At 36.0% G+C, this 14,376-nt stretch overlaps 1 protein-coding gene across 1 annotated transcript; it reads right to left on the bottom strand.

The window, feature by feature from the left end:
* Positions 1 to 6,683: 6,683 nt before the first annotated feature.
* On the bottom strand, positions 6,684 to 14,140 carry LOC118040459 (clathrin interactor EPSIN 2). The gene is made up of 14 exons (XM_035047414.2): positions 13,846 to 14,140; positions 13,427 to 13,514; positions 13,265 to 13,316; positions 12,938 to 13,017; positions 12,777 to 12,855; positions 12,456 to 12,539; positions 12,214 to 12,359; positions 11,637 to 11,966; positions 10,915 to 10,950; positions 10,720 to 10,824; positions 10,427 to 10,629; positions 9,453 to 9,676; positions 7,668 to 8,568; positions 6,684 to 7,543 (listed from the first exon to the last, which is right to left on the bottom strand). Exons 2-14 carry the CDS (start codon positions 13,459 to 13,461, stop codon positions 7,080 to 7,082), a joined length of 2,739 nt encoding a protein of 912 aa, XP_034903305.1. The 5' UTR covers positions 13,462 to 13,514; positions 13,846 to 14,140; the 3' UTR covers positions 6,684 to 7,079.
* Positions 14,141 to 14,376: the final 236 nt, after the last annotated feature.

The following is a 14,376-nucleotide window of genomic DNA, read 5'->3' as shown; positions in this document are numbered from 1 at the left end:
AGTACTTCGAACAGGCATACATAGAACAACAAAGACAAGACAATGAACATGTAAAGTTAACTTTTTTATGTTGCAAATGTGCTCTGGTGCTAATAACAAGAGAACATTGCAGATGAGAAAGAGAGGAGACGCAGTGGTTGTCCAAGGAAGCGAGGTAACATAGAGGGAAAGAGATTGTTTGATGAGGAAAGTTCAAGTGAAGAAGAGGATTCAATTAGTGGATCAGATCGAGAAGATGCTCATGATGAGGAAGAGAAGCAGGACGAGGAGGAAGAGGAAGAGGCTCCTTTGATACATTCAATTAGGTCATCATCCAAGCTGAGGTCATTGAAACTTTCAAGAGATGAAAACAAAGGCCAGAGGAGCTTCTAGAACATCAGGTGCGTAATGCATTTACACCTGGCTTGATGCAGCTTGATTCTTAAGGTCCCTGTAGAATAGTACAGTTCAAACTATGCTATGCATGCTCCGTGCAGAAAAAACAATTTGTAATCTTAGTTGATTCTTCTCGTGATTCAAAATGCCCACCCCCACCCCCTAAGATTGCAGGTTGTCTGCAAAAGGGAAAATAAAAGGAATTTGGCAATCATGACAACAAATTTAGGTAGATGAAACAATACAGTGATTAGTGATAATCTTTTCTCAATATTGTATCATGTTATGCAGCTAAGTATTTTGTTTTCTTTTGTCATGCAGGGCCATCAAGCTAGTAACTGCTGGTGTGTTTTCTTATATGCATTCACGCCACAGCTGACAAGTTGTAGTTACATCTCCGAGCAGGTCTGTCTTCCTTGATGCTTCCACAATAGGCTGCCTGTGTAATGTCTTCTTTTTCCTCATCTCTCTCACCAGCTAAGCTTGTCAAAGGAGGGCCTGTTTGGGTAATTAGGGTGATTAGGAAAAATGGAATGGAAATATAAATAGTGTGCTAATTTATTTATTTACAAGTTTTAGGAACTATAGTGAAATTATACATATAGACTATAGTGGTGGCTTGAAATGTCAACGACCCATGCCCCACTAAAGAAAAGGATTCCACCATGACCAGACAAAGGCCCATCCCCCAAGCCATAAGAAGTTCTCGTGACAGAGTTCAGAAACCCTGTTGGCTGTTGGTAGGGTGGCCAATATGAGAAGAGCCACCTGTCAGTTCCATGCAAAACGCCCTAAGAAGCAGGCTTTCCCGGGTTGCCAAAAAGAGCAAGCAACCCGCCATGTCACCGCGTCAATTGAACAAAGCATTCTATAAATAACGTCAATCACCTACAATAATTTGTCATAATTATTCTATTCATTGTGAACCGTTTGAGAATTTAACAACAATCTCCAGCAAAGTAGAAATAAAAATCAATACATCTGCAGAATTCATAGGATCGTGCATTGGGTCATGAGCTTTATCAGCAAATCAGACTCTGAATCTTGTTCACAACTAGAACTAGGGGTAAGTATTTTCGGTTTAGTTTTTGCTTAGATAAAACAACCGAACTGATTTTATTTGTTTTTGGAAATTTAAAACCAAAACTGGTTCATCTTATTTTGTTCGGTTAATTGATGTGAAAAACTGGAAAACTTCTATAAACTTATTTGGGCTTTTGTGATTTTTAGGGGCTTTTGATGGGCTTTTAAAGCTTTTATGATTCTTTAAGCTTAATTTGCAAACCACCACTGTTGCATATTTCAAAGACAGTAGTGCAGATTCTGCAGAAGTTCAATCAAGGTTTTAGATAATTAAGTTTAAAATGCTAACGAGTACAAAAGCCTATTTGTTTGTTGTTGCCTAAGACCAAAGAAATGGAACCGAATCTCGAATCTGAAAAAGGCAATAAAGAACATATCACGCGATTCAAGATATTACTGTTACAAGAATAAATCCTCCTAGACAGAAGGAAAAATTAACATGTCTAAGAAATAATCCTCATAAAACTTGAAGTGGCTGTTAAATGAATGCCCTTGTAAAATATCCAACTTCATTTCACCTAGAAAATCTTGATTAGGAACGTCAATGTGTATCTGGACCTGCGAGTACCAACAACATTTGTAAGAGATAGATTTACAATTTGAAACATAGGGAACATAGAAAAACAAGTAGTAATAAAATATAACATGTAAAATTGTTTTGGGCATTGGATAAAGAATGAATTCAAGTATGAGAAAATACTAATTAGGTTGGTCGGATTTCTGGTGGAGGAGATGTATTGGTGTAGGCAGAGGAAAGAGCATGGAGATGAAGAGAGCAAGAGAGAGGGGGTGGCTAGATTTGGGTTAGAGTTTGAGGAAAGAAAGAGAATTTTTTGTACATGCGTGCCTTTTATAGTAGGGTTTAATTATGACTGAACTGGTTCAATTTAGTTCAATCGGTTTTATACTTTTGAAACCAAAATTGAATTGCATTGAATTTTTTTTATTTTTCTAATTGGTTCATTCAGGTTTTTTCTCGGTTTGTTTTTTTTTGTTAATTTCTTGTCGGTTTTATTGGTTTAATTAGTTGATTAGTTTTTTTGCTCACCCTAATTGAAACTACTGTAAGGTAGTGTTTGATATGCTGGACAATATTGATTGGACTAGACAAGACGAGATAAATAATTGTATTATCTTATGTTTGATATGCTTTGGATTGGACTAGATCATTTGTTTTATTTTGTGTTTGGTAGACAATAGGTAGGATCCAGTTGATCTAGGACCTAGATCAGGTTAACCTAAGGTTTGGACCAGTTCAGGTTAAAGAAAAAAATAAATGAAGAATTGATTTGACTTGATTCGTTCAAAAACCCAAGTTGACCAATGACACGGTTGACCTGAGATAAAACATGGGTAAAATTTCATTGAATTTTATTTTTTTTGTCAAAACGAGGTTACTTTGATTTTTTTTGTAAATTTGGGTCAACCCTTCTGACTTATGACTCGGGTCTCTTTCTGGGTTGACCCTTGAATTAGGTTTTAAAACTATGATAAAAAAATCAAAAAAACCGAACCGAAAAAAAAAACAAATTAACCAATTAAAAAATTCCAGTTTGGTTCGGTTTCGGTTTCAAAAGTCTGAAACCGATTGAATCAAACTGAACTGAACTAGTTTAACCAAGCCAACACTTAAAAAATAAAAAAGTATAAATATATAGCTTTTTCTAACTCTAAACCTAAAGGAGCATTCCCTAAACATAAAACAGCCGCCCCTCCATTTGCTTTGCTCTTTGCACCTCTCCTTCTCTAATCTTAACCAGCAACCCCCCATAAAGGCACACACACAAGCAGCTACTGAAAGGAAAGGGAGGACGGGCAATGAGTTTAACAATCCACTCTTTCTATTCGTTATAGCCAGGCTTTCATTCGCTTCTACTTCAACTGGAGAGGAGAGGAAAATCAGTTTTTTCAATATGATCTCCCTGTCTCGATGCACCGACATAGAGGAAAACTTCAGAATAGGGCAGTGGGCTTTGTGAAATCTTGATTTTGTTTTCCTTCTCCCGGTCGTTGAAAGCTCAAAGCTACTAGTTTTGTTCTGTCATGCTCTATTCTAGTTCTTTCTACTCTCGAGTTACCTTTCAAGCATACTCGGAAAAAGAGGAAGCCCGCGAAACGGTAGCAACTACTTCTGCTTTGTCTTGAAGTTAGAATAAATCCCTAGATTTCATACTTTTTCAGGGAGAAAGTTGTGTATTTTAGCTTATACAGAAAAGACATCATTTCATAGATTTTCAAGCTAGTGAACTGAACTGACCGGTTTGGAAGGGGGGGAAATCAAATCGAACCGAACTGAAACTTGTCGGTTTGAACCGATTTTCGATTCAGTTCGGTTCAAAAATTTGATTTGGTTATTTATTTTAATCCAGAACCGGACCAAACCGACAATGCTCACCCCTACCTCCAAGTTAGGTTTCAAAACTATAATAATAATTAATTTTATACTTAAATTGACCTAGATCAACACAGGTTAATCTATTCTACTACTGACTCAAGCCTTGTCCTAATCAACTCTGAAGTCGAGTTTTAAAATTATGATAATGATAATTTTTATTTTTATATTTCCTCGGGTTAACCTAGGTTGATCATCCCCACTCGTGACTTGGACCTTACCCCAGGTTAACATTTTATTTATGTCTTAAAACTATGATAATAACCATTTTCATTCACATGTTGACCAAAGTCAATTGTCAACCTGACTTGTGATCCGGGCCAGGTCCCGGGTTGACCCTAGGCTGAACCCTGAGTTGAATTTTAAAATTATAATAATTATTATTTTTATGTTTATATAGACCAAGGTCAATAGTCAACCCGACTCGTGATGTGGGCCTCATCCTGGTTCGATCCTCGAGTCGGGTTTTAAAAACTATGATAATAATTATTTTTATTCTTATATTGACTCAGGTCAACGGTCCACCCGACTTGTGACCTAGGCTTTACCCTCGATTGATCCCAAGTCGGGTTTTAAAATTATGATAACAACCACTTTTATCATTATGTTGACCCGGGTCAATAATCAATCTAATTTGTGACTCGGGCTTTTCCTCATGTCGACCATTAAATCGAGTTTCAAAACTATGATAATAATCATTTTTATTTTTATGTTGACTCAAATCAACCCAGGTGAACCCTTATGCAGATAATTGGATAAGCTTGTCTTACCCTCTCTAGTGAGATAAAAATCTCTCTATTAGAACAACTTTGTATAAGACAGAAATTGATTTTTTTATACTATCTAAAGGTGCGCTAAACAACTTCTAGGAAAAAAAAGATTATCATGTCAAGTTTATTTTTGTCCACCATACCAAACATTACCTCAATGGATTCATCACCATGAACAATCTTTGATCACTTAATTGGACTAGAATGTTTTATTTTATTGTATAAACCCACACTTCTATCCAAAAAACCTTTTCATCATACCATAATTTTACCTTGTATCAAAAGGAGGATGTTTAAGCAAAGATGTTGACAATCATATGCTTCTCTAAAAACCATAGTTTGAGTGATGCAAATGGAAGTGCACAAAAAAAAAATTAAACAAAGAAGACATCCATAAAAAATATAAAGTGTGACATACTAGGTTAAGACACCATGAATCTTAATTAATAGTTTTATTTTTAAGAATATAGTCCAATGTATTCTCCTTTGTAAGATGTTTACAATTCTTTAAGTAAGCCATAAAGCATCCTTAACAAGGAAGGAAGATTAAAATCCCTAAACAAAAAAGAAAAATAACAAGAAATTCAAAATTAATATAAAACAAAAAAAAATCAAGAAGAAATAACAAAACTAACTTAAACAACATCTTTATGGCCTAATTTAGGGGTTTTCTAGAGGGGTTGGTGCAAGCTTGCTAATCTCACTATAGAACTAAGCTTTGAGAATCAATTGGAAAAAAAAAAATTAAGCCTGATCCAATAATTAAATTGAAATTTATGGCTTTTTATTGCCAAGATGTTGGTCTAGCATGATCTATCCCACTAGTCCATAAATATGCCTATTATGTTATTTACATGATATGTTGCTGAATGTTGCATATCGCAATATATTTGCTTAGAACCTTCATTTTCTTTTAGCTCAGCTGCATCATTTTTTCCATGTTGAAAAGAATTCATCATTAGTTTCTTACTTATCATGTTTTGTTATTATAGATTAAAAATAAACATGTATTACTTTGATATTAACTAAAATGTTACTTAATTATATATTAACAACATTTGAACTTTATTTTGATATTTGATTATGAACAAATAAAATTATTAATGTCATATTATTTCTCAGCATGTTTTAAATTTTATTCTTCCTTAGAAAACATTGTGACATAAATATAAATGTTTGGTTTAAATTTTAGAATGACAAGTATCATTATGTGTGGTGAGATCCAGGATGATTGAATCAGAATTGAAAATTGTATATAAAAAGTGAATTTGGAGTATAATCGATAACATGGAACATTTCGGTATGTGAGAAATTCTGTTAAAATTTCAGCAAGTTTAAAAAAAATTGGTGTGAATAAACATAAATGTGTTTTTATTTAGTTAAATTAGGGTTTTATACTAAAAAGCCTTGTGGTCTTTTAATTTATTTATGTTTTTACTTTTAAGGGCAATAAAATAACTAAATTGTGTAATAAAAAAGCAAAAAAAAAAAAAAAAACCTATTTAGCTTCATTCATTCATGTAATGACTAATAATTTCTATATAAAAAAAATTCTACCTCTAAAACAAAAACTAAATGAATTTGCCAGCCCCTAACCAAAAAACAAAAAAAATTATATAACATAGGATAATATGTCCTTAAATAATTAATTAGCTCATGGTATAGAATTTATATTTTTTTAATTACTGATATATCATCCAGTCTAAACTCTAAAGTAGTTCACCAAACTATTTCTCACCAGATTACAATTACCACAATACACTACCCTCTGCATTAATAAATGAGACATCCATTCCACAAAAACTATAAGTGCTAAGTATTTTAAAAATATTTTAGAAAAAATTTAAGAATATTTTTTTTATTTTTATATATTTTCAAATTATTTTAAAAATACTGACATTAAAAATATTTTTTTATAAATAAAAAAATATTATTTTAATATATTTTCAAACAAAAAAACACTAAAAAAAAGCCAAGAACCAAGGTCTAAAACAAGAAATGTCTTCATCTGATTTCATGTCTTCATCCGATTTCACAAGATGGGGCATTGAAAACGCAAGGCATACAAATGAATTCTTCAGGTTTATTGAGCATTCAGTATCCAAACAGTACAAATCATCTCGGATGAGTTACAAAAAAGTATATACTCCCAAGTGGGGAGAACGGGGTGACGACAGCCTGAGAAAGGTTACCTCGCCGTATTACAAATTCAGCAATGCATCTAATCAATATATTCTGGCTCAAAATGAACAATAATTCAACCAGTATGTGAGATATAAGGATGATGAATACACGTAATCACATCAGGATATTCCAGCCATCGAGATCAAAAATAGATCTTTAGATCATCCAGTGGAACAAGAAATAGCATGGCAATGGTAACACTGGGTTTGCGATGCCATCCCTTTTACCTTGTAAAATCAGCAGGTATACTAACACATCAACAAGGCAGCTCCATCTCATCGATATCCACCACCACCATAGGGTTGTTGGGAAGGGTAACCACCGGAGCCCATCATGGGGTTATATCCACCAGGCATGGCTGATCCAGGAGGCATCTGGCCACCTTGCATCATTCCCATATTCATGCCCGCATTCATCCCTGCTCCCATACCCACACCACCCATGGGTTGATGCATTCCTCCATAACCTCCCATGCCAATGCCTGAACCTGGACCACCCATGCCCATGCCCATGCCTGTATTCACGCCCCCACCCATTCCCATGCCAGAACCAATCGTAGGGTTTGGAGGTGGCCTGAGAACACCTGCACCAGCTCGGCCTAACCCAGTACCAGATCCCATAGCTTTGCCCATGTTGATAGTAGATACAACTGGAGTCATGGGCTGTTTTTCCATTCTCTTTTCCTTGCGATTAAGGGCATCGAAATCGACACCAATGTCAGCTAATGGATTGGTTTTAGCTGCATATGAAAAATCAAAATTATATAAAAACCAAGTCAACTCCCATAAAAAATAAATTAGGACTTGAACACCAGAAGTCCATCCAACATGTTTAGTTTGCTTTTAAATACGGAATATACTCACGTCCAGAAATATTCAAATTGACCAGCCCTCTACTCAGAGTATCTGCCCACACTGTTGACTTAGTCTCAAATTTGTCCTTGGATGGTTGAGGAACTATAGCAAGTGACCCTGTTGAAGATGGAAGAGCTGTCTGAGAAGCCATGGAAGTGTTTGGCCCTTGTGAAAACAAATTACCCAGGACATCATTATGTTGAGGAGATGAAGCAGATGGAGTTTGGTAAGTAAATTGTGAAGCAACTGGGAAAGTAGAGCCATGTTGTGGGAGAAAGCTTCCACTGTTATATTGTGGTGCTGATCCCGTCGGTGTATGATGAGAAAATTGTGAGAGAACTGGAGCCATAGAACCTTGTTGTGGAACTAAGTTTCCATTATTAAACTGCACCACTGTCCCGGTCGGAGGTTGTAGAGACATGTTGGAATGGATAGGAGCTGGGGATCCTCCCTGTGTAAAGAAGTTTGCACTGCTTAATTGCTGGCCCTGAGGAGCCATGTGGGGCGCTGCCGGCAATACCATATTCCCTGGTGGTGAATTGAAGTTCCCATACACACTAGCACCTGGCTGTGGATGTTGGCCAGATGGAAGTGAAAAACCTGCCTGTGAAGCTACAGCAGATGGACCAGATGGTGGGAGGATGTCTGCCAGAATATCAGTTTCTGGATGAGAACTTGACATTTCTTGAGGCAAAAAGTGTGGATTTGTTGAAGGAGGTTGAACATTGGGTGCTGAATAAGTCATGGCAGAGAATGTGTCACCATTTGGTGGTGCTACTGCATTGGGCATTTCTGTATTTTGATTCATGGTAGGCTGGAAAGGGGCAGCAGAAGCAGTGGGCTGTTGAGCTGAGAAAGCATCTGTAGGAGTAGCTTTGAAAGGAGAGTCACCAAATGGATCTTCAAAAGCCTGCATCAAAGGTATGTCCTTTTAGATCACAATTGCTATGCCATGACACCTGAATCTTAATTTTACTAATTAAAACTAAAAGACAAAAGCAAAACCATGTTAGAGGGAAGGGTGGTGGTTTGCACATTCTTTTAATCTGAAAATATAACCTAGAATTGCATTAAATATCATCCTTGAAATTATAAGCCAACCATAAAGCAGAGGTTAGTTAACTGAAGACAATATTCAAGCATTCACATCTAGTCTCAAATCCCTGAGAAATATGAATGTGATGTTAGTTTTTTGGGTTACGATAATTATGAAATGCTACACAACACCTTTTTGTTTATTTATTTTTGCCAAGTCATTTGTTACCTAAACCCTTCAACTTGAATTACTAGTGTCCAACAGTTCTATACATATGGGAATTGGGTGGCATTCCAAAAAAGAAAAAACAATGAAACTGGACAATAGTACACAAGTCGATGTAGCAGCAAGTATATGTTCAAATATTAGCAGCATTCCTCTTTTTAGTAATAATTCCCATAAGAATTCTACTAAAACATGTGTTTCTTCAGAAAGCGTTTAGAAACAACCAAAGAAAATTGTAGTCAAGAGAAATACATCCTTGAAGGACAAGACAGAATTGCACAATCACAAACATGCATGCAATGGAGCATCATAGAGTTTCAGGGAAGATATCCAAATCACTGAGACTCTGTTCGTACAAGTATGTGCATCTGCAAGTGTTTTGGAGTTACAACAGGGGTGGTGAGTGCATCCATGTGTTTTGGGGGTTGTTTGATGCTCCTTGACCATAATAAATCAACCCAAGAAATATGGAATGTTTTGGTTTACAAGAAAAGGAAATTTAGAGACTTCTAACCTCAATAAATTATGCTCACCTGATTCATAACATTTGATGGTGATTGTGTTGCAGCAAACGTGGATCCTGAAAAGTTTGTTTGGGAATCAGCTTCAAAGGTAGTTGTTGCAGAAGTAACTGGCATGATGGCTAATGGATTTGGAGTAAACACATCTGAAAAAGAGCCAAGTAAGTCCATTTCCACATTGTTCGAAGTCGGAGTGAAAGCAGAGGCAGTTTGAACAGATGTGGCAGTAGGGGGAGCTGTCAAAAGAAACATGAAAAGCATCAGTTTCCAGAAATGATGCATGTTAATTGCATAAGTTGCAGGCATAACACAAGGCCCAATCTCCATGCCTCATAAAATTTTGCGCCTCGTAAAATTTCCCTTCCTTTTCCACTGCTACATCAAATTCCACCCGACCACCACCCATAGCAATTAAGGGAACTTAGCTCCAGCGATAATTTTGGTTCCACTTAGAACTTAAGTTCATCCAAGCACTGAACATGTTGACCCAAACACCTAACTATTAAGAACACTGAACATGTGCAAGCCCACAAACAGACAGACAGGCGTCACAGGCCCATAGCAATTAAGGGAACTTAACTCCATCAATAATTTTGGTTCCACTTAGAACTTAAGTTCATCCAAGCAATGAACATAATGACCCAAACACCTAAAAATTAAGAACACTGAACATGTGCAAGCCCTCAGATAGACAGACAGGCACTTCAGTGACTAGCCTGAGCACTTGATTTTTCAACTCACTTGCAACATAAGTCATAACATTAACAGCACATAAATGAGCATCACACTCGTTCTGACAGTTAGTTCAGGACTGCCTCAAAATCTTAAATCCAACATGGATTGACACCCTGGCCAGTATACTTAATGGGCAACTCCATCTCACCGCATGCAACAAGATTTCAAATGCAAGTAAAGGACTGTGCATTACAACAAAACACTAGAACATTGACATTAGTGGACAAGCAAACATACATGACTTAGTGTACCTGAAATAGGACCACGTGGATCAAATTCATCGGCCACCTCAACTTCCTGGTCTGCAGGAGATGCAGGCGTCGCAAAAAAAGTGTTTTCTTGCCCAGGATTGCTTGGAGGTGGAGAAGCAGCATTAAAAGCAGGTGGAGAGGAAGATCTAGGAGCTGGTGGAGAAGAAGCTACAGGAGCAGGTGCTGCTAAAGCTTCTCCATTCCTTTCATCAAGAATTCATCCAATTTAACCAAGCAAATAAAAGTGATGAAACGCAGGATCAGTCTAAATATATGTTGTACAAAATCAATACCTTTCGCTGTGAGCAGGGCTTCGGGATTCACTTAAGGCTTCTTCATAGCTGGGTGGACCACTAATATTTTGCTCAGAAAATTTTCGCTCAAGCCGCTTAGCAATGCTGAGACATTATCATTTCAGTCTTACATCATTTACCAACTTTCTATACACACCTAAACCAACAATTCAGAAAACATCAAATGAAATTTACCTTCCGTCATGAGACTGATCATCAGCTCTAGCGCCACTGCAGAAATGAGACAGCTCAGACATGTTTTCTAGGTCAACCATATAGTAAAGACATACAAGGGAAAGCAGAAGTTCAGAGACAATCATGTCCTGTATATCAAACATTTTAACATAGTACAGTTCAATGTATCCTCTTTCCCATGCATCAAGTTGGGGTCATTTCATTTGCATCCTTTCTTTAAAGGCTACCTTTTTCCAAAATAATTTCTTATATAGAATTCCCCAATGCCAGCACCCTCCATTTGATTATCATAGACTTTCTTTCTCCATGTTTAGATTAATAACCAAATTAAGTTATGAAACAATTCAAGGTGTAAAGATTAAATAAATGAAATAGCCCCAGAAGGTCTGCTAAAAAAGGTACAGGTTCCTGATTTTTTCTCACTCTCCGCATCCTTAACAGTAATAATCATCAAATGTTTTATTTTTCTAAATTTATTTGATTGTCTTGAGATGCATGATTGTCCAATTCAATGATTCACTCCTTTTTCTCTAGGAGTTTGTTGTGTCTGCAATTTAGTTTGAATGTAATACCAAAACAAAGAAAAAATTGAAATAGAACCTTTTACTTTCTTAAAATTGACTACAAAAGCATTCGATAATGTATCAATAACTTTCATTTTTTATTGAGAAAAATTCTAAAGAATAGTAATAAAGAATTCTATAGAAAAGTTGGAACAATACCGAGATGAGGATTGACCATCATCATCAAAAGCATGATCTCTATCTCTATCAGAGCTCCTGCTTCTTGAACCGTAATCATCAATGCTTCGGCTTCTTCCCTGATAGTCATCATCCCTATATCCATCCCTACCATACCGTTCTTCACCATTATGATCTCCATCACGACCATACGAGTCCCCATATTTACCATACCGTTCATCATCCCTATAGTTGTATTCTCTTTCTTTTCCATAACCATATCCATTTCGATCTTCATCCCTATTTCCATAGCGACCGTCATCATCATAAGAACCAGGTCTATACATTCCACCAGGTGATGCGTTGCGAAACCTACCAAATAAAGAGTTAGAATACAACTGTAAATATAAATGATTATCAAGGAATCCTTCAGAAAAGGGTTCTATTTCCATTCAATCACTTGTTGTTTGTGTTCTGAAATAGGAATCATGTTGCAAACTAGATATCCTTAAAAATCAAACATTTTCTGATGCCACCACACCATAAATCATGAGAAGTTCCAAAAAATAGTTGTACATTCAAGATGCATCAAAGTGTGTAGGTTCAGGAGAAAACTCACTTATCCCTGTTAGCAGCAGCCTTCTGTCTAGCCTCAACTATCCTTTCTTTATCATTCACCAGGACCACAAGGCTCTGGGATTTCTTCCTGACATTGTTACCCTGGTCCTTTCCGCTGGAATCAATATATTGGAAATCTGACAATGTCTGCAACATAGTAGAAGAGAAATACTATTACAGGTGATCATAGAAGCATGAAACACACGTGCCATTACCAAGCAGAATTAAGGAGCAGAAAATTACCGTTATTTGATAAGAATGTTCCCTAATCTCATCTATGGCACGCTCTGATCCATGAGCAACCAGGTATTCCAAAACAGTCAAAGCCTGAAACCCAACACACATAGTTTTCAGTCACAAGTTAAAATACCATGGTTGGAGTAGAGCAGAAATATGGAACATGCTAATAATATATGTTACACATCATTTAGTTGTGTCCATATTCATAACAAAATTAAAGATCACACATCTAACTAATAACAGGTTGAAATTATTTAATCTACATTTTGAAGAAGGATGAGCAAACACCATTTATCAACAAAATTCATCGAAGATAAAGCATACCTTGTAGACATGCCGCCAATTCTTCCCAGTATCATTAATTCGTTTCCAGAGAACTGCCATGATCATCTGGTATTCATGACTGCATGAGATATTTAAAAATGAATTCCTCTGTATGAAAACAAGCATTGGAAAACATCCACAAGAGAATTGATCAAGCTTACTAATTTCTTGATGCCTGCGCAATATCTGCAAGCAGTGATCCATGTGGACCCCAAGGTTCATTGCTGGTAGCATCAAGAACCTAAAGAAAAAGGGATAAGAATTTTATTTCCTAATAAGACTTTCGCTAACTACTGAGATCAAATGCCATTGCTTTTAAGGACAGTCTAAAAAGCAATTCACTGACAAATAAGATTTAAATAATCACAGAACAATATTTTATCATTGGCAAACAACAGCAAACTACAACGTCACATAATAACATCGAAATGAATCACTTTTTTTAAGTCTACATTCACATTTTCGAAAAGGGCAAGAGAAAATTTTACCTTCTGCTCTATCGAAGGAACTTTGAGAACTTTCTTATTAACCTCTCTCTTGCTGCAATACAACAATAGAGAACAAAATACAGTGTAAGTAAATGTCATTGAAAACAAGTAACAAGAGCCAAACCAAATGGACATCACAAGACTAGGTATCTGCAGACTTACAAGTCCCTGACAGTTTGACCAAAGACCTTCTTCATTATCAGCAGAATAGTTGAAGAACCGCAATGCCAATCTTAATCTTAATCCTTACCTACAGGCCAAATCACAAGCTAATTGAATCAACGATGAAACGAGAACTACAGATTAGGTTTTCATAAAAGGAAATTGAATTTAAATCGAAACAATTTCATTTTTTGCTTACTAATTTAGATATTGATTAACCAAAAACAGATATTATGATTAAAGGATCCAATGTGGATTATAAGCAAGAAAACCAGAAGAAATTAAATCTAAATAAAAAATCAGCATTGAAATAATTAAAAATAAGATCTGATATATTAGATAATTCGAGAAACGTAGCACAAAAACAAAATCTAATCAAATTGAATTGAATTGAATAGAGAAGTAAAGGAGCTGCTCACGTAAATAAAAAACGAGAAAAGATGAGATCCGGTCCGATGAGGTGGAGAAAAGAAGAAGAGAATTGAATTCCGGCCTGATGAAATGAGATCTGGTCAGCTCCGTTATGCTCTACGGAAATTCAGAGAGAGAGAGAGAGAGAGGGACAAACGCCAAAGCTCCTCTGTTGGAGTTGTTGGGTTTGGTTTTTTATTTTTATTTTTATTTTTTATGCTACGAGTTTTCTTTTCTTCTGTCTGTCGAAGCTTTAAATCGGGAGAGAGGAATCGAACAAAAAAAGACAGCGCAACTTACATGGAGAGAATTAAGGGGAATTAATTATCCAGAATTATGATATTTTTTGTTATTACTAGCAAGCCTTTTGTTACTCAAATAATTACGACTGCTGTGTTGTGTTATTCTCATCATTGCTTTAACTTTTCTTTTTTAAAAAAAAAAAAAAAAGCTACTTTTCTGGGGTTTTTTTTGTACAATGATAACATTGAAGAGCTGGAAAGTTGTCTTTGCATGTTTTACTAGTATTAGAGTCGTAG

Source organism: Populus alba, chromosome 14 (assembly GCF_005239225.2).
Source record: "Populus alba chromosome 14, ASM523922v2, whole genome shotgun sequence".
Lineage (NCBI taxonomy): Eukaryota > Viridiplantae > Streptophyta > Magnoliopsida > Malpighiales > Salicaceae > Populus > Populus alba.
The sequence above is the reverse complement of the archived record's forward strand: the minus strand, read 5'-3'. Positions and strand labels throughout refer to the sequence as shown.

Bases quoted from the DNA above. Each gene is read 5' to 3' on its own strand.
- LOC118040459 (XM_035047414.2), bottom strand. From the start codon at position 13,461: ATGAAGAAGGTCTTTGGTCAAACTGTCAGGGACTT. The intron at 12,856-12,937 runs GTAAGCTTGATC...TATCTCATGCAG, and splicing joins GCGCAGGCATCAAGAAATTA to TCATGAATACCAGATGATCA. The intron at 7,544-7,667 runs GTGAGTATATTC...TTTCATATGCAG, and splicing joins CAATTTGAATATTTCTGGAC to CTAAAACCAATCCATTAGCT.